At 48.7% G+C, this 20,709-nt stretch overlaps 1 protein-coding gene across 1 annotated transcript in view; it reads left to right on the forward strand.

Annotated features, from left to right (window-relative positions):
* The window catches only part of LOC135822598 (uncharacterized protein C9orf85 homolog), a 19,042-nt gene extending 1,238 nt beyond the window's left edge, over nucleotides 1-17,804 (forward strand). Inside the window, exons 2-3 of the mRNA XM_065335409.1 lie at nucleotides 1,620-1,729; nucleotides 16,448-17,804. Of these exons, the coding sequence (XP_065191481.1) occupies nucleotides 1,620-1,729; nucleotides 16,448-16,602 (265 nt within the window). The 3' untranslated portion in view covers nucleotides 16,603-17,804. The remainder of the gene's footprint in view (nucleotides 1-1,619; nucleotides 1,730-16,447) is intronic.
* The last annotated feature ends 2,905 nt before the right edge of the window (nucleotides 17,805-20,709 follow it).

The raw sequence follows: 20,709 nt of genomic DNA on the forward strand, positions 1-20,709 counted from the left end.
CCCCCTGCCCCCTTCATTTTTTGATTCTGTTGTAAAGTTTAGCCCGATAAAACATACAGCCCGAAATACATATCCCAGTACGGTCCGTGCATGCAGATGTACTTGTCCATGTCCATGCTACAACAGATGCCGGAGAAATAGGACTCTTCCACTAGGCACAAGTCAGGTCCGGAAGTTAGTTCACGCCTCAAAATAAGCACGGGTGCCACCACTTTACTCAACACATGTACAGTAGATCTCTGATAAGATGTACAGTCAACTTCGCTAATAACGACTGCGGATATAACGACAATTCGCGAATAACGACAGAAATTCCATGCCCTGAGCAAAGTCCCATCCAACTGCAATACGTATACTGAGACTTTGGGTATACGCCTGTAAGGACACTTCGCGAATAAGGACACTTTTCTGATGCCCCGCCGTGTGTCGTTATTCGCAAAGTTGACTGTACATGCACCCCCATGGGGCAGCAAGAAAGTGGACTTAGTATTCGAGGTACTGAGTACACAGTACTGAGTACTCAGTACTTCTTATCCCAACATACTTCAGTATGGATCAATGCACCCGTGCTCCACACAATGACAATGTCCATGCTAAGCAAGAGTATGTTGAATCAGAGTATGTACTAGGTGAGTTCCACTGCTAAACTTCAGGGCGTACAAAGGGGTTGCGACTTGCGATCGAGCATGACTTTCTTCTGAAGTGAATATAATTTTTTTCTAACTGTCCGTAAACTCCAACGCAGCCACTTACACATTATTGACCCTTGTAGTCGTACATACAAGCATCGAACCAATGGGTGTTGATGGGGTAGGCATTTTCAAATTATCGTAACTTGGTCGAAATCTCGGTCTTTTGGAGAGATCGAAATATGCACAAATGTAGGCCGAAGAGAAAACGCTCAGCTGTCGTCTCGAACAATTCCCAAAGCGATAGGAAGAGCGGTTCTTGAGTAACAGCACTCGTAATTCTGGTACAGTATGCCGGGAAAATTGCGCTGGTCAACGGCTGTTATTTACCTATTTACGTCACCCATTGGCAAGGCTACACCAATTCAAATTCAAAAGTAGGTTCCCGGGAGTATTTACGAAAAGATTTGACTTTGATACGAGCAACAGGAGTGAAATGGTGAATGGAGATCGATTTCGAGAGAGCCCAGCGCTTCCCTGGCTTGCAGCGCTGGGCCAGTGCATCCTGTGGAGCTGCGTGTACACTCATTGTGTTCCTCTCGTCAAGACCTTTCCAGGATGCCCAAGATCGTGGAGATTGTCCAATCCAAACCAGGGCTTGTAATATACATTAATTTTTTAATCGGACAGTAAAGGACTAACTTAACTCTGCTATTATTTCCGTCTTGATGATGGGCCTGAAAATTTGGTGAAATTTAAAGATAATCGCCATGAAGAGACCGTTTTCGGAGTTGAAGAGAAGAGTTAAATCATGTAATTATTGAAAAATGAGTGACCGGAAAATGGCCGTGCGACTAACAGTCGGGGAAATACGGTAGGTACTCACAGACTTCTACGCTAGTTTGCCATCATGACATTCTGCAATGGGCGGCCTAATGGAGATGCATGCTGATCTCTTTGCTTGTGCTGTGTTTCTGTGCCGACATCCAGCGTCCAATGCCAGAACAAATGTATCAAGGAAGCATATCGGATAATGTGCCGGCCCTGTGCCGATGCGAAAGGTCTCTGTACCAAATGCGGAAAGCCAATCCCAGCGGAGGGTAAGTTCATGACCTATACATGAACTGGTGCAAGTTTATTCTTGACCTAATAGCAACCGACCATATAGACCATGTTTGTAAGAGTAGAGCTCTACATTGGATGCATAACCTCACGTTCAATTGGAGCAAGGATTCAACAAGAGTGATTCTCGCGTTTGGCCCCTGGTTGGTGGATCTGATTCATCCACCGCTCACGAGCTGCATCTGACACCTGACCATGGGGTGGTGGAATCCCACGCAAGCGGAAAACAGGTACTGTATAAGCAGAAATATTCGTCTGGAATTTAATTTCGTCTTTTTCGTCCAAGGAGCTTTTGGACTAAATTAAATGTAGGACGAATATCGATTTGTCCAGCGTTTCTATACACTCTTATGATCTTCGGACGAAAATTTCAACCGGACGAACTCCTTTTCTTTGGAGTTGGACGAAATTATTGACCGACGAAATTTTCTGCCTCTACAGTACCTAGTACAGTAAAACCTGTAACTAAAGACCACCCCTTGGGGCCAGAGAAACCGGTCTTTAGTGGCAGGTGGTCCTTTGTTACAGGTTTGCACTGCACAACCATAATTATATGAGTGTGAGACCGTCCGTGCCTGGAGAAATGGTCTGTAGTAGCAGGCTGGTCGCTAGTCACGGTGGTCTTTAGTTACAGGTTTTACTGTACCTACGAAACGGTGCTAAGGGCCGGGTTCCACTGCGGCTCCGCGGCACCTAGATTTTTGGGTTTTACCATGGTAACCGCGGAGTGGCGGCCTGCCACGGGCTTTCGCGTTGCGTTTTGTAGTGTGGTGGCTTGCCGCGATTGCGGCTTGGATTGTTCATGATCACGTGAACTGGGAAATGCTGGCGGGAAACTTGAAATCTGCTTTGAAGAAGCAAGACCGGACGACGGACAACAAGATCTGTTGTGTCTTTCACTCGTTTTTGTCAGTTTCAACTTTGTGAGTGTTTCTCTTCCTTCCGTTTGCGATGGGTTTCAACTGGCCAAAAGATTTGGAGCGGGCTGCCACGGGCTTTCGCGTTGCGTTTTGTAGTGTGGTGGCTTGCCGCGATTGCGGCTTGGATTGTTCATGATCACGTGAACTGGGAAATGCTGGCGGGAAACTTGAAATCTGCTTTGAAGAAGCAAGACCGGACGACGGACAACAAGATCTGTTGTGTCTTTCACTCGTTTTTGTCAGTTTCAACTTTGTGAGTGTTTCTCTTCCTTCCGTTTGCGATGGGTTTCAACTGGTCAAAAGATTTGGAGCGGGCCACGCTGAAACTTTGGCATGTTGTCAGCAGCCGGTTCCAGAAGCAGATGAAGACTGCGAAGAGAGAGTGGCTGAGGAAAAAATTGGTGGAAATGAAGAGAGATGGCAAACTTCTGGCGAGTCACGGAGAAAATGATGTGGAGGAGTTGACTGATGACGTTGTGAAGAATAAGATTGACGGACTCAAGAAGCTGGGCAAGAAGATGATGGAGAGGTAGATTGTTCCTATCCTGAAAAGGAACAAAAAGGAGCCCCCTACTGGATCAGGAGTGGATGACGACGATCAGCAACTTGATGGCGATGCGATTGAGGAGGTCGATTGGGGGGAAATTGCAAATAAATGCACGTGGCATCTCGTCAGGTTATATTTTGAACTGTTCGGTGATCACCCCACCTGGGGCTGTGGACTTGGAGGAGCTGTCGACACAGCTACTGTTGTTTTTGAGGAGTCGCAGGGTGCTACCAAGATGGTAGTTGCAGCTCCAGTTGGTGAGACCAACTCCACGTCCAGCACATCCTCTGAGGATGTTGGCGCAGCACAACTACGTACAAAACGAAAGCGCTATGAGCTTGTTGATAACAACATGGACAGTGATGATGATGATACTCTAACAGTAACTCCACCACCAAAGGCAGTGAAGGCTGAGCAGAAGGCGACGCCGACAGCCAGTGGAACGTCCCGGGTGGCGTACCAGCAGCAGCAGTTCCTGACGCAGTATGCAGACATCCAAGCCCAACAACAGGAGCAGGAGCATACATTCCAGGTTTGTGCATGTGTTTTTGCATGTGTTTGTGTGTGTGCATCTTCTGTATGTGTGCCGGCGTGTGTGCGCACATCTGTAATTTTGTATGCATGTAGATATCTGGAATTTTTGATTTCCTGGATATGCAATAATAATTATCAAGAGTGTATAAACAAGAGTATGCAACTGTGGTTATGGGTCAGTGCGCTGTGTGCTGCCTTCATTACGTAACTTGCCTCCATCACGCTCTGAAAGCATGCACTCAAACCCACAATTTATTGTACGAGCCCATCCGTTTTCGCTCGATTCGTTCCAGCACCTCCAAGATCTCTAAATTTTGGCACGTGAACTCCAGTTCCGTACGAAAGTTCATTTCAAACCAAAGGGAAAGTGCAGTGTTTGATTTTGCGCAGTGCGCAGACTGCAGCTGAATGTTGTAATGAAGGCAGCGTGCCGCGCATCTGGCCAATAGAAAAGAGATCACAGTTGCATACTCTTGTTTATGGACTGTTGTGATTATATTTGATTGAATTTGATATACGTGGACTAGCGTAAAGTAATTACTGATTTTGTTATTGTTGCCCCTTTTCTCACGGTTACAACAGACGATGACCCACCAGTCCAACCTGGCAAAGGACCGGAATACTCAGCTGCAGCAAAACCAGACGTTTCAGGCGGGCTTGCTACAGAATATGATGGCATTTTAAGCGAACCTCCTCAAGAATATCCTTCAGGATGATAAAAATGATGAAAAGTAAGTAATTTATACAAAAGAGAAAGACCAAGGAACTACAAGTTACGCTATACTGTCCACTAACACCACCAGTTACTAAACAATCAGCTCATGCGATAACATTGCACGACACTGACCGACTGATTGTTTAGTAACTGGTGGTGTTAGTGGACAGTATAGCGTAACTTGTAGTTCCTTGGTCTTTCTCTTTTGTATAAATTAAACCTTGGCTCTCCATCTGAAAAGTAAGGAATATATAATAGTCAAATTTTATTTGAATGGTTTACGATTGGCACCCCGAGGACTGTTTCTCATCGTAACAATTTCTGCTCGAACAAAAATTTCAGAAATGTTCATTGCCAATTTTGATACTTGAAGAAGTATAATTATTACTTTATTTTTGAGCAATCTGTGTGAGGCAAGGAGTTGTTCATGATGCTTCATCTTCTATATCTAATATCTCTTCCTTTGTTTGTCTACTTGTATGCCTGCATTTTCCCTGTAGGTGATGGTCTGGTGTGTGAAGATTCAAACACGACAGTCTTTGCACAAGCATCCGTTCAGTCACAGCTTGATGGCGACGATATGTGCATGGAGTGTAGAGTAATGCCCTAGGTTTTCTTCCTTCACATCACACATTGACGTGCATGCACAAAACTACTGCTGCTTATTCCATTCTCCTGTTTTTATGTAGTTATTTTTCAATATTATCGCTGGTATTCCATGGCAAGGACAACGCTCAGTTGAACGTTTAGTCGGGCTGTCCCGGTACTCTTGATACAGCATACCTACAGTATCACGGGTCTATACTCTATACTATTCATATTGCTGTTTTATGGTCAATTCAGAAAGCTCATCGGTCATAAATGTGTCGTCACATTACATTGTAACAACTCGGTATGTCTGGCAAAACAATAATATTATTGTGATCATCATAGTTCGGCTGAACGGGTCTACCAATGAGTTACTTTTCAGTGTATGCTACAGGCTGTGGACATGAAGCAGTTGGGACTTGACAAATACAATACATATTTACAGACGCCAGACCATCTGGTAAAAGGAGAGCGATCGCTCTCGCGCGCCTTCGCTCTCCTTATTTTCTTTTAGGGCGCACTTTTCGTCGCGCGCCTTGAGAATTTCGAGCGCATCCGCATCACTCACGATGAAGTTCTGAAAACACTCAAATATTTCGTAACTCGGCTTTCCCTGAACGGAATCGAGTAATCGAAAGGTCTATTCGCATTAGAAAGTTCTCAGCTGTTGGCTTCAACAAATCGAAAGTCGATCCGAGGTACAATAGTGGAGTTACGGCACTCGCAAAGCATTTTACGTACCGTTGCAAATTTTCACTTCCGCACTTGGGCGGCAATCATAATTTTTATTAGTGTTTTTATATATTAAAGGATTTCCCTCTGTTGCGTGACAGTCCAGGCATGCATAGACCTGTGTGACGCCAGGCACAGGTCTTTAGCGGTCAGATACAGAAGAAAGGAGCGCTCTACGATGAATACTACAAAAATACCATGGATCTTAGCGAATTGTCTCGATTTCCCATTGCGTGTATCATTGTCTCTGATGAAGGGAAACTAAAGTTAGTTGTGGTCCGAACAGCTTTCATTTGTAGTGCGTACGGCGATTTTCCAAAACGAATTTGGCAGCTATTGGGTATTGAATCCGATTGGGGTATGGCAAGATGTTGAAAAAGCCTGTATTGTGCTCGCCTTGGATAGATAAGGCGAGCGACTTTTTTTTGGGGGGGGGGGGGGGACTGCTCTCCCACCACTCTCCTTGAGAGGATAGCGAGAGTGATTGTTCACTCTCCTGGATTTTTCTTACACGAAGGTCTGAGACACACAAGAAAAAATGCATGCAAACACCAGTGAATTGGAATAGTACTCGGACGCACAGCCAAGCTTGCGAGTAACGACCTTAGATACAACCATAAATAGCGAGTAATGACACTTCTCATCCTCGGCCACATGCTGTTAGTTGAATGTTTAACTGTGTACGCATACACCCGCAAAGGAGCATGTCACATGCCCGGACATGTAGAACCTCCGGTAAATTGTCGGTTCACAGAAAACACATTCTTATCAGCATCAAAGCTAGCAGCGCTCACGAGGCTGAATGGCTCAAACACAAAGCGGGAAAAATGAAACAATACCCAAAGCGGGTGCATGAAAAAGAGGAGAGAGAATTGGAGAATTACAGAAACCGATTTGGTTTTTTGACCGCGATTTAGTGGTAAAAAGAAATCCTACATTATCTACCGGGAAAAAAAAACACAAAGGAAGGTAGGGCCAACAAGCTTTCACCAATAGGCCTTATGCACGTTGTACAGATGCACGAAATCCCGTAGAATCCCGTAGACCCGGTTGGGTGTTGAATGTGCAGGACCCTATTGTGTTTATTGCTATTTCCACAGCGAAATGGGCCCTGAAGGCATTTCATACGAACACTTTTTCGACAGTGATCTAGCGAGTCGTTAGTTCAATCCCAAAGTGAAGAAGCTGGAAAAGTGATTGTTCGCCGCGAATTATGAGGCTAAATGGGTCAAACACGCATGTATAGCACGCAATGAACACCCAACCGGGTATGTACACACCTACGGCCCTAGTACAGAACTTCGTACATCTGTACAATGTGCATAAGGACTATTTTAGGAACAGAAACGAGAAAGGAAGAAAATATTTACTAGTACACATACATGTAATTGTGCATCTGAGTGTGTGCCCAGCGAGAGCAACGATGTTCCATCATGCACGTTGACTTCAGCTGGTCTATAGTTCCCAGACTCTCTTTATTCCTAGTAAATCTGATGCAAGGGGAAATTGGCATGTGTGTACGCAGCAATGGCATTCCGGACACCATCACCACCTGCCTCTCTCTCCGCATTCGCATGCTCATCCTGTCCAGGATGGTGTGCAGCGTACTGCGCTGGATCTATCGTCCACTGCTGCTCAAACGGACAGCTCCAGCGCTCGCACAAGTTATGCTGCGAGAACGCAACCACAGCAACATCAGCAGCAAATCTAGGATTCCTGATGCTGCTGTGCACCAAGATGCGGAACCGGCCTTTCAGTCTCCCGAAAGCTTGTTCCGCTACTCTGCGGGTGCGAATGAGGCGGTAGTTGAATGACTGCTGCTGAGGAGCGACAGGGGTAGCCAAGGAAGGTCCACACGCCTAAGCAGGTCTCCCCAACGATCGTATATGAATCGACAGGTGTCATTGATGATGACGCTCAGCTCACAGCGAGAGCACCCAAACACATCTTCCAATGGGCCTAGCCGGCATGGATAGGCCAATCGTGCTAGGACCACACATAGCCCATCGTGGCCAGTCCATTTAATCTTATTTGGCCCACAGAACTCCTCAGGCAACCCAAGAGCTGTGGTCAGCCTTTGGTGGTGCTGCTTTTGAAAACGGAATGTCTCTCTCCATTTCTCGGAGGTCCACTTCTTGTCCAACCCGTGGAAACGATTGGGGAGCTGTCGAGGACGTTCTACATCGATTTGCTCCTGAAGCAGTTCCACAATTAGCTGCAGCAGCTCAAAATGAGGATCCTTGCGATCAAACTCTAAGGCGAAGAGCTCGCAGAGGACAGGTACGAGAGCCATGAGGGCATGTACTTGATTGACAAACACAGAGGAACAACGAGAATCCAAAGTTGCTACAAGAACATGCAAGAACCATTGACCAAAACAACTACTTTGTTTCGAATTGCGTGCTTGGCCCAAAATGACCCAACTCTCACAAGATCAAAGGAGCGCACAAATATTCAAGCGAAAACTACATACACCCAGAAGAGCAAAAAAAAACAAAAACAACGAAAAACAAAAGGCAAAAACAAGTATATGCCACACCAGCATCTTGCCAGGAAAAACAAAAGAGCATAATGTGTACTTCCTCCGATAGAACTAGCTCATCAGCACCGAAACTATCGAAGACCTTTGCAACCCACTCGTGCTGTAACACGCATAACATGATTCCTATCACCCATAGCTCTAACAGTACCACACAGCATGAAATATGGCTAGCAGATATTTTATTTCATTATCACTGATCAGCCAACGTCTTCGGTATTAGAATCAGTTACTCAGTACTTAGCTCGGGGCGATGAGTTTCACTTCACAGGTCACGCATCTTCACGACCGACTCCAAGCTGTTAACTCGGTCACTCGACGGCTCCACTTCCAGAGGCACAAGGTAGCGAACATGCCGACGGTAGACTTTTCCCCGGATGTTGACATCCACCACACGTGTCGCTCCGTCCTTGCCTGGGTAGACGGCTTCCACTCTTCCCAATGGCCACTTTGCTCGTGGAAGATGGTCGTCGAGGCATAGCAGAACATCTCCAACCTGAGCTGACCTCTGAGCACGTTGCCACTTGGTAGTCAGGTTCAACCGTGAGACAACCTCTCTCTTCCAGCGCCTCCAAACTACCTTCAGTAAATGCTGGATGATGTCGAAACGCCGATGAGGATGAGCTCGCTCAGCCAACTCTGCCTGTTCCTCCAGTGGACTCGTGACTCGAGCGTGTCCCACCAGAAAATGGTGAGGCGTCAATGGCTGAGGGTCCGCGGCATCAGTAGAAACCGCAGTTAGTGGCCTAGAGTTGAGTAACCCTTCCGCCTGAACAAGAGCAGTATGCAGTTCCTCATCGGTAAGATCCGCTTTATACAAGACTGTCTGCAGTACTTGTTTCAATGAGCGAACGACCCGCTCAAACACACCACCAGTGTGAGGCGCCCTCGGGGGGTTAAAAACCCACTGTGTCCCTTGGGCTGCCAACGCTGCTGAGACATCACCAGTACCAAGACTCTGTACAGCTTCACGCAACTCCCGCTCTGTCCCGACGAAATTCGTCCCATTATCTGAGAGGATCATGGTTGGGGTTCCACGGCGCTTGGTGAAGCGTACCAGTGCCATTTTAAAACCGTCCGTGTCTAAGGAGTACACTACCTCGAAATGGCAAGCCCTGGTTTGCAGGCATGTGAAGATCGCTGCATACCGCTTTTCCTGGACACGTCCGCGGCCACGTTTTACGTAAAACGGCCCAGCAAAGTCGACTGCTGTACGTGAGAAGGCGAGTAGCTGACCTTCGGTTCTGAAATTGGGTAGCGGACCCATCGCTGGTGAGTACGGCTTGTTCCACAAACGTTTACAGCCGACACAGGCCTGACGATACCGCTTTACCGTCTGTCTCCCCTTTACGATCCAGAACTTGTCAGCTAGCTTCGATAGCAGGTGGTTGGTACCAATCGAGTGTGAGCATTGCCGATCTTCTTCTGCAATGATCAATTCCGTCACCCGATGCTTCTGAGGTAATATCAAGGGACACCGAAACTCACTGGCCAGATGATGAGCCGTCCTCAGTCTCCCGCCAACTCGTAACACCGGGACTTCAGCGCTGCTGTCCAGGAATGGCCGCAGCTTGACAAGAGGTGATGAGGATGGTAGTTCCTTGCCGCTCATCAGAGTGTGGTACACATCTGGGTACTGGTCTCTCTGTGATCGCGCCACCCAATACTGCTCAGCACTGTCAACCTCTGCTGCTGAAAGCTCCGGCACATTAAGAGAAGAACATTGGCTGCCCAAGTTCACTTCAACCACGGGGGCCTCCCCCGTGCTGGTATAAGCTTGTTCTCCAGCGCGGGCTGACTTGAGGCAGTGGATAAACCGGCGACACCAGGCTGTTACACGTAGGAGATGAGGCCACGCAGAGTAGTTCCCGGGGTCCAGTCGAGTCTCAGCAGGATGACACTCAACTGCATGTAGGCTGACCATGGCAGTAGCTACCTTGGATACTTGCATGCATGGAAGGACGGAGGGCACGGCAATCATTTTCTTTGGCCACTGGTCAGCACCGAAGGAGAGGAATCGAGGCCCAGACCACCACGTTCCCCGTTCCACGAGTTGCTGGGCAGAGAGTCCACGAGTAGGAAGATCAGCGGGATTCTCCTTTCCGGGAACATGCTGCCACTGCGCAGGACGCGAAAGACGCTGGATTTCTGAAATGCGGTTGCCGACGTCAACCTTAAACTTTCTACTGAGCGAGCGAACCCAGTAGAGGACGTTCATCGAGTCTGTCCAATAGTTGACGTCATCTGTTCCAACACCAACCGCTCCACTGACGTACTGACCCAGGCGTGCACCGAGTACTGCACCCTGCAGCTCAAGCTGAGGGATCGTTCGCCGCTTGATGGGAGCCGGCCGCGCCTTTGCCATGATCAACGTGACACGTGCTCCGCCATCACTCTCCGCCACTCGCACATAAGCTGCTGCGGCATATGCCAATGCGGAAGCGTCCGTGAACACATGGACGGTGATGTCGTTGACCCAATCATCTCCCTTGAAACAGCGACGGATCTTGAGGTGAGAAAGAGTGTCGAACTCACTAAACCACCGGCTCCATGAAGCAAGATGAGCATCTGGCAGCGTGTCGTCCCAGCCGATTCCAGAGAGACATAACTCTTGGAACATTATCTTGGCCCTTATGGTGAATGGCGACAGCTGACCCCTTGGGTCGAACAATGTTGCCATGCGGCTCAAGACTGACCGCTTCGTGAACACTGTCGGAGATGATCCCTTGTAGTGGAACGTGAAGTAGTCCCCCTTGACCATCCACTTCACACCTAAGGCTTTCTGGGACACCTCAGGATGCGAGGGGCTCTCTGCAATTGACCTGGACTCTGCCGCGGCCCGCTCCTCAGCAGGAATAGACGCCATGACCTCTGGGCTGTTGCTTAGCCACTTACGTAGCGTGAACCCGCCACGCTTCAAGAGGGCCTGAGTCTCCACTCGAGCAAGAATCGCCTGCTGTACGTCACGTAGCGACTTGAGAAGATCATCGACATAGAAGGAGTCCCGCACAATGTCGCTGGCAATAGGATCATACTGGTCTCCAAAGCGCTCGGCAGTAGCTTGCAAGGCTCGTCCAGCTAAATAGGGTGACGCCTTGATCCCGAAGACCAGCCGCATGAATTCGTACGTCTCAACTGTTTCGCCAGGCTGCCATAGGAACCGGTGGTATCTTCGGTCTTCTGGGGAAAGGGACACCTGGAGAAACATCTCCGAAACATCGCCCATCAGTGCGATAGGCTCAAGGCAGAAGCGAATCAGGAGCTTCACGAGGTCGGCCTGCAGTTTCGGTCCAGCCAACATCAAGTCGTTCACAGCAACATTATTTGCTCTGGCGGCAGCATCAAAAACAACGCGGACTTTAGTCGTTGCCTTATCCTCCCGTATAACAGCGAAATGCGGCAGATAACACTGTGATGAGCCGCATTGTTCAACTTCCTCAGTTGTCAGTTTCCGGATGTAGGACTTCTGCAGGTAGTCTTCCAGGACCTTCGCATACCTTGGCAGCATACCTGGCCGTCGCTGCAGCGATCGCATGAGTGCGCGGAGTCGGTTCTCAGCCAGCACCTTGTTGCTCGTGACATCAGGCTGCTTGGCGCCGTCCTTCCAGGGGATTCCGACTTCAAACCGACCGTCCTTGTAGTTCAGGGTTCGCTGAGTTGAAGTCACCGCTTGCTGCTCGTCCGGAGTCAAGTACTGGTCTGACTTTGGTAACATTCCAACCGCTTCAAGATCCCAGAAACGACTCACCAGGTGGTCCAAATTGGTACCAGCAGTGGTCACCGCATGGAACGTCGAATGCGTCGGTGTGGATGGACATAGTACTGGCCCAAAACAGACCCATCCGAGAGGAGTCTTCCGAGCAATAGGGTCACCATCGCCTCCATGACGTTCCTCATCCGCACGGTGAAGCACTGGTGAGTTCAAGCCAATCAGCAAGTCGAGGTGATTGTCTCCTGCTGTCTTGAACGATACGTCACGAAGATGGGCCCAGTTGTCCTGAATCTCCTTCCAGTTCACCAATCGCAGATCCGTCGTTACTCTGGGCAGGACATATGCCTCAAGCTCCGTAGCCTTGTCACCACCATCATGCTGGACCGCTAGCGTCACCACTTGGAGAGTGTCGTTAATTGCGCCACCACCGATAACGCCGACCGACACTTTCTTCCTGCTCCCCCCTAGACGGAGACGCCTAGCCAGACGCTCTGAGACATAGCTGCACGAGGATCCTGAGTCCAGGAGGACGTTGGCTGTAGCCTTCGCTGTACCACCTCTGACTTCTGCCTGCGTGACCATAAAGGATGTTAGCCCAGCATTGGAGTCGTCTGTAGCTGCTGTTGCATGCGCCGTGTTTTCACTCGCAGCCGGACTGGTGGACGCAGCTGCCTTACTGGAGGGCAGTGATGGCTTTGACTCGTGCAGAAGCGAGTGGTGCTTGCCACGGCAGTGAGGGCAACCGGAAGCAGCATTGCAGTCACGCGCCCAGTGACCTTCTCTTAGGCAACAGAGACACAAATTCAGTAGACGAACCAGCTCGTTACGTCTCGACGTTGAGAGTGCCTTGAACTCATTGCAGTTAGCGAGCTGATGCGGACCATTACACTTGCGGCACTTCTGTCGTGCTTGCTGCTGTGTCTTTGAGTGGCCAGACGTCTTGATCGGAGCTTCTTGAGGCCTTTTTGGCGCCGTAGCTTCAGTGCCTATGAAAGACCGTTGCTGCACGGGGCGCTGAACAGCTTCATGATGCCTTTTTCCATGGGCGGGTTGACGGTCTGGCTGCTCGGTACGGTCATTGGCATACTTTGCCGTCTTCACCTTTTCTAGTAGCCAGGTGGCAAACACCTTGATGTCGGTGTTACCGTCTCCGTGCCTCTCAAAATACCTGATGAGCGTTGTCCTCGGCACCTTTTCGGTAGCAATGATGCACAGCTCAGGGCCCGGTTCAGAGCCGCACAGCTTCATGTTGGCGATTAGGCTGCGTAGCTTGACCGCATACTGCTGCAGACCCTCCACGTCCCTTTCGTTAGTGACTCGGGGATGGTTGAGCAGATCTCGGATTTGTTGCTCCAAGTGTCGATCTGTGCCACCAAACCAAGACTCCAGCTCCGCCCACGCGGCGTCATATGCTCCGGGGCCGTCCAGAAGGTCTTCAATGAGGATAGCGGCTTCCCCGCCAGCAACGGCCTCGCGAAGGCGAGCCAGTTGGTACTCCTCAGGCAAAGATGAGTCGGCTACTTGCAAGAACCTCTGCCGCCATTGGATGTAATCGCGCCCTTTTCCACTGAACTTCGGCACTTCTATTGGCTTCAACCAAGAATGCCCATATGGACTGATGTGTGGAGCAGCAGGCTGTGCATACTGAGTCTGATATTGACTGTGAGCACTAGGCGCGGCTGCCTGTGCAGAAGGCCGGTAAGCTCTTGGTGCAACACTGCGTCTTGGAGATGGAAATGCAGTCTTAGCTGCGTGAGCTGAGGGTAGTGGTGGAAGAACTGAAGATGAAAATGCAGTAACAGGCTTGGCGTGAGGACGTTGCTGTACAGAAGGCATTGCTCTCGCTCTGAATGCTCCACCACCCTGCCCTTGAGTTTGACTGGGTGCTCCACTCACAACTCTGTTCACTGCGACTCCAGGTGTACCAGTACCACTACCTGCACTAGCAACGTAGGCAGCACTAGACACTTGAGTAGCAGAGTGTTGATGATGTTGAGGCTGTCCCACAAGCACACTACTCTGAGTAACACTAGCAGTTGTGAATGTAGCTGCATGCACAGCGTGACCTGGAGGTTGCAACGAGGATCGAGTTCCAGAGCTAGTATCAGCGCTGCTGCCCCTGCCTTGCATTCCTGGACTGCCTCTAAGTGCTAGTGCACCTCTGGCCCTAAGCCTGCTATCAGGGTAATCACCCACTGTCCCATCATCTTGAGCAGCTCCATGAATGGCATGATCCCTTTGATCAGCAGCAGCGGCAGCAGGCGTTTGCCAGGGAACAGCAGTGCTGCATCCGTCAGTGACGCCACTGTGATACATACCAGTACTATACATAGTCACTACTGATGCATCATCATCACTACAAGCTCTCAGGCTGGAACTGACACCAGGGTCTCCAGAAAACTCCGTTCCTCCGTCATCAGCACTACGTGGCGCGCTGTGGGCAAAATCTTCGCCCTCTAGCTCTTCCTCTAGAGGCTGCGCTGACAAGTCACCATCGCCACTGGGCTGACTGGCTGACTCCAAAACTCCTGACTCAAGGAGCGAACTAACTTCTGCCAGCGGAGAACAATCCTCGTTCAACTTCTCAAACCACTTTTCCAACTTCTCCAATCCTTCAAAATCTGCATCGTCTCGCAATTGATTCCTGTGGTCCTCGACCACTTCTTCGATTTGTTTTACTATTCCTTCGGCGTCAGCCAGGTACTTTTTGAGGTACCTCGCACTCGGCGACGACTTCCCATACTCCGTGTTCAATACCTTCAGCAGGTTGGTCAGTCTTCTCCGCAGGGAGGCACGAAACTTTACATAGTCGTAAGTCACACTTTGGGCTGGAGGTGCCTGCGAGCTGGTCTCCGGAGCGTCAGCTTCGGTGTCCTGCCCATGCTCGCCAGACAGCTCTCCACTCCCCGCGACAGTAGTGGTTTCTTCGTCGTCCATGTCTTCAAAATGCACGCATCCCGTCGGAGGTGCCAGTAATGTTTCGAATTGCGTGCTTGGCCCAAAATGACCCAACTCTCACAAGATCAAAGGAGCGCACAAATATTCAACATAGACAAAAACTTCTTCTTGTTCCAACAAAAACCCAACACAAGAGCTTCCCTGTCCTACAAAAAGTCACAGCAAAAATGTAAATCAGCTGTTACGCATGCGCTGCCTACAACGGCGGGAAACTGAAAAGAGCAGGCACGTGCATGATATTACAATCACCAATAAAACCGCACAGCAAAGGGGTAGCTACACTTGAGATGAGAACAGGCCAAACATCATGAATGAGAAGCGGGAGTCACTCGGCCACACAGACCAATGAAACACAACAGATAGTCTATACACAACATACTTACTTTTGTCATGGTGTCCACTTCGAATCTGTTTTCAAACTTTCCCGCTCACATATATGCTGTTTCCATCGAAACGACTGCAAAGATTTCACAAGTTTTCAGTACGTGTGACTAAACAGCACTTTGCAACGTGGGGGGCCTTCATCCACTTTACGTGTATCACCCACGTACGCGTTTCCGTTACGTGGGAACTAAACCTTCCTAATGCCTGTGCAAACATGTTTGTAGATGTTGTGCACGGCATGATGTGATTTCTTTGCCATCTGAGACCCTGATGTGTAGAGGTGCGCACTCTTGGAGAATGTGGTCTTCTGTACCACTACCTGTATCTGAACACACCCTACAATCTACGACTTTGAAAGTCTTTTATCTGATGATGATTTACAAGTCTTCACTATGCCTGGATACTGTGAGCTTGGAGCGTCATTCAAGAGTCAAGACCATGGCCTTTTTCTTGCCTACATCCATGTGTGTGTGTGTGTGTGTATGTGTGCTTGTGTGTGTGTGTGTGTGTGTGTGTGTGTGTGTGTGTGTGTGTGTGTGTATACGTGCGTGTGTGTGTGTGTGTGTATACGTGTGTGTGTGTGTGTGTGTGTATAGGTGTGTGTGTGTGTGTACGTGTGTGTGTGTATACGTGTGTGTGTGTGTGTGTATACGTGTGTGTGTGTGTGTGTATACGTGTGTGTGTGTGTGTGTGTATACGTGTGTGTGTGTGTGTATACGTGTGTGTGTGTATACGTGCGTGTGTGTGTGTGTGTGTATACGTGCGTGTGTGTGTGTGTGTGTGTATACGTGTGTGTGTGTATACGTGCGTGTGTGTGTGTGTGTGTATACGTGCGTGTGTGTGTGTGTGTGTATACGTGCGTGTGTGTGTGTGTGTGTATACGTGCGTGTGTGTGTGTGTGTGTGTATACGTGCGTGTGTGTGTGTGTGTGTATACGTGCGTGTGTGTGTGTGTGTATATACGTGCGTGTGTGTGTGTGTGTATACGTGCGTGCGTGTGTGTGTGTATATGTGTGTGTGTGTGTGTGTGTGTACAATGTACATAACGTACAACCACTATCCATCCAGATGAGAGTGATGCCGCGGCAAGTGGTGGTACAGCTCCACCGGCCGCAGCATCAACGTCGGCCTCAGCATCAGCAGCTGCGGATAGCGATGACGAAGATGGGTGCAATGATGATGAAGATGATGAAGATGAAGATGCAGGTGATGAGCCCACATAAAGTCGAGTGGCTCTTTATGAGCTCCTGCGTCATGCACGAGTTAACGCTTTGCTCCTGTGTCTAGCTCTGTCTTTGTTTGCCGGGGCTAGGGACTGTGCCATGCCCAGCACTGACTGACTTGTAAGGCTGGATAGAGCTTGGCTTGCGCTGCAATTGCAGAACGAAGAAGCTGCTAATGTTGGCTGCTTGCGCTGACATGTGTGTTGCCCATTGTCCCATCGGTGTGTACATTGACCCAGCTCCAGTTTCCCACCCGTACACAGACAGCCTGTACTTGACCAGATAGCTGCTGCTGGTGGGCCTGAGCAGCATACATGTACCAGCTCATGTCGTTATCCCCTGTGTGGAGCCCTCTCTAAGCCGAGAGGGGAATGGAGGAGCGATGGAGAATAGCGCCAATTCTCCGCTGGTAATTTGTGTATCACGCCACATAGCAGATTTTTCTTCTTCTTGCCGTGCTGCGTTATACAGTTAGTCCAGGAAAGATTTGAATTACTTGATTAACATTTAGGTTTTTTTAAAGAAAAGAATTATGTTGCCTGAGTGAAGACGTGCACTGCGCCGTTCTCAGCTGTTATTTTTCTGTTTCCTAGCTAAGGCCACCCTTTGTTAATTCATTGTTTAACGTCCTTTTTTTCGCGAAAAGGTACGCGGGAGGGCGGAAAAAAAACAAAAGCCCATTCCAAAAACTGGAAACCCCAATCAAACATTTTGACCAGTGAAGCATGTGATATAAACAATATTTCTGGGTCTAACGGCACTTGCAGGCATAGAACAACACTCTTTGATGGTACATTGGAGCACATGCCTGATGAATCCAACAAAACAGGTACATAGCATGGAGTTAGCATGTCATGAATTCATTACATCTGGATTTTTACTAGGACACACACCGTACGATATTTAAAAGCCAACAAAAAAAAGAAAAAGAACACAAGACAAAGGCATGCCCGGGAGGCAAGATTATAAGTTTAAGGTCATGATCGGCACACTGTGAAACTACACAATCATGTACTACACAACTTCGCATATTATTGGTACTACTACTTTCTTGTTTTTTTTTCCGGTCGGAGGCAAAAAGGTACTCGGGCGCGGACGTTAAACAACGAAAAAAGAAAGGGTGGCCTAATGAAGAAAACAATGCGACACTTCATTCACGTCCCCAGTTCTCTGATTCTGAAGACGGAAGCGGATCAGTTTGAGGTGGGGAGCTCGTCTTGTGTTTGTTCGTGTGCATCTGCGTGAATGAGCACCCGCAAAGCCTATCTCATTTCTACATACAGTATCACATTACTTTACTAAGGACCTGTGCAGGTTGTTCAAGGTGTAGCATTAGAAAACAGAAACACAAAAATAAGAAGAATAAGTGCAGAGCGCAAAGAAGGAGGACAGAGGCATGTCAGTGAGGAGTGGCATTGTGTGTGGTGTCGGAGAAGTGCATGCAAATGTGACTGCGAAACAGGGACTGTGAGGCTGTGGCTCTCAGGTCTGCCGGCAAGGCATTCCAGACCGTAGCGGTGCGGAAGAGAAATGACCTGAGTCCTTGCGTGTTTCCCCACCCTTGGCAGAGTGAATGCGAGTTGCTGGCGGCGACTACGCGTGGGGCAGTCAGTATCCTGCTGATTCAAGAAGTTTTGGTTGGGTGGTTGCAGAGCGGAGCTGGAGTGGGCCCACACAGATTCTGCTCCGCTCGCCTCGATATTTTGCCGAGCCTGGCACTAGACCATAGAAACCTGATATTGTGCTCCATATTGCTCCGGAAAAACGTGTTTTATCCACTTCCCGCACAGCGTTTCATGAAACTCGGATAGCCGGTTTCTCAGCGCAGGTTTTCGCGCATGTGTCCCGGGGTTCTTCCAAAATCATGTCGATCCACAGTGAATGAATCCCAGTGATATCTCGGGGACATGATCTCGTCCTGGGCATTGTATCACGCTGAACGGGTAAGAAACAGGGGAATCCAAGTACAGTATCGATCAGGCATCGGTTTTACCCAACATTTCGATATAATAATATTAAAGGGGAAGTTAAGGCAAAAATTAAAATTTCACCAGTTGTAGTATTCGGGGTGCTGAGTCGAATGGTCTTGGTCCGAGGAAGCTGAGACGCTCCCTTCCTACTTGAATCCCAATCGAACTCGCGCACTTCCACCGAAACTGGGTGACTGCGCCCTACGAGATGGGGATTTGTATGCAAAATGTCACTAAAAGCGCCATTTCGTTCTTATAAAAGCACGGATGACCGCGATTGGCCCATATGTTGTAGTCTTTTGGACGCTGAGTCGACTGGTTTTGGTCCGAAAAGGCTGCGATGTAGCGTTCCTCCTTTATTCCCAATCGAACATGGTTGAACAAGCGGTCACGTGCTCCTGCGTACACCAGTCACCTGGTCACCGTGCCTGCAGGGTACAACTTACTAGCCTGTTTGACCTTTTTTGGATGCACTCCTGTCACTCGAGTTGAACCTTGGTGTGAAATTTGTCGCCTGCTGGCGTGGTGACCAGGTGATTTGGGCACCCAGGAGCACGTGACCGCTTGTTCAGCCATGTTCGATTGGGAATAAAGGAGGAACGCTGCATCGCAGCCTTTTCGGACCAAAACCAGTCGACTCAGCGTCCAAAAGACTACAACATATGGGCCAATCGCGGTCATCCGTGCTTTTATAAGAACGAAATGGCGCTTTTAGTGACATTTTGCATACAAATCCCCATCTCGTAGGGCGCAGTCACCCAGTTTCGGTGGAAGTGCGCGAGTTCGATTGGGATTCAAGTAGGAAGGGAGCGTCTCAGCTTCCTCGGACCAAGACCATTCGACTCAGCACCCCGAAGACTACAACTGGTGAAATTTTAATTTTTGCCTTAACTTCCCCTTTAAATATATTTTATGGTTTTGAACAGTCAGACTTGTACAAGATAGCAGCACCAGACTAACTAGGAGTACTGAGACATTCCACGGCAAGGAAGTGAGCTTGAGCACTAGTGCACTGCTCGATAGCGCTAACCAACGGCCTTCCAACTTGGAAGGTTCATGGATATTAGTGATAATTCCAAAGAGGGGAAGGTAAGCGCCATCAAGCCGAACACAAGCTACATTCCAAGGCAAGTTGGAATGCTGGCTGGGTACGATAACGTGACGGTAAGACCATTGCCATTGGATAATACTGTCTAACCACAATTCGACAATGCAAAGCAACAACCACCCAACTAACTTGGGAGGCTCAATGTTATTGAGGATAAAAGTAATGAAAGGGACGCTTCGCGAGGACGAATTGTAGAAACGATCGTCGTGTGATACTATACATGACGTTACTATAGTTAGTTTGTCCATCATACTTCATAGTCGTTAAGCAATTACAGTATTGTAGGATATTGGCATTCGGTTTGTTACACTGGATTCGTCCTCGCGATCCTTCCCTTTCATTACTTTAATCCTCAATAACATTGAGCCTCCCAAGTTGGGTGGTTGTTGCTTTGCATTGTCGAATTGTGGTTAGACCGTATTGTCCAATGGCAATGGTCTTACCGTCCCGTTATCGTACCCAGCCAGCATTCCACCTTGCCTTGGAATGTAGCTTGTGTTCGGCTTGATGGTGCTTACCTTCCCCTCTGTGGAATTATCAGGTTTTTTTATCATTAATACTCCATGAACCTTCCAACTACTTGGAAGTCCATCGAACCGTCCACTCGGCAAACCTGCAAGAAAGCACCACTCCCTGCTCAATACACAGTGTTTCGGGGAATTCACCCCTCCTCAGTTGAGTTTGAGTAGGCTGAGGAAGATTGTGCCTGAAGAGCACCACTTGCATGTATATGAGCCGTCAGATGAGAAAACAGACCTTATCACAAAAAAGTCATATTTTTGTTTGTGGTGCTATCTGATTGCCAGGAGCACCAGGAATCGTATGCAGAAAACTAGAGTTGATTTGGACCAGGGAAAGTTAAGTTATAGCCTCGACAGTAGGAGACCATTACAAATTGCACCTCAATTTTGGGTGCAATACCAACAATTGTTTCACCTACTTTGGATAATATTTTCTGTTTCCTTTGACCGATTTCCACAAACTTGGGCTTTCTGGAAAGCTCTGGCGACAAGCCACCCGTTGGGCCCA

The sequence above is a fragment of the Sycon ciliatum genome, chromosome 8 (assembly GCF_964019385.1).
Source record: "Sycon ciliatum chromosome 8, ocSycCili1.1, whole genome shotgun sequence".
NCBI lineage: Eukaryota > Metazoa > Porifera > Calcarea > Leucosolenida > Sycettidae > Sycon > Sycon ciliatum.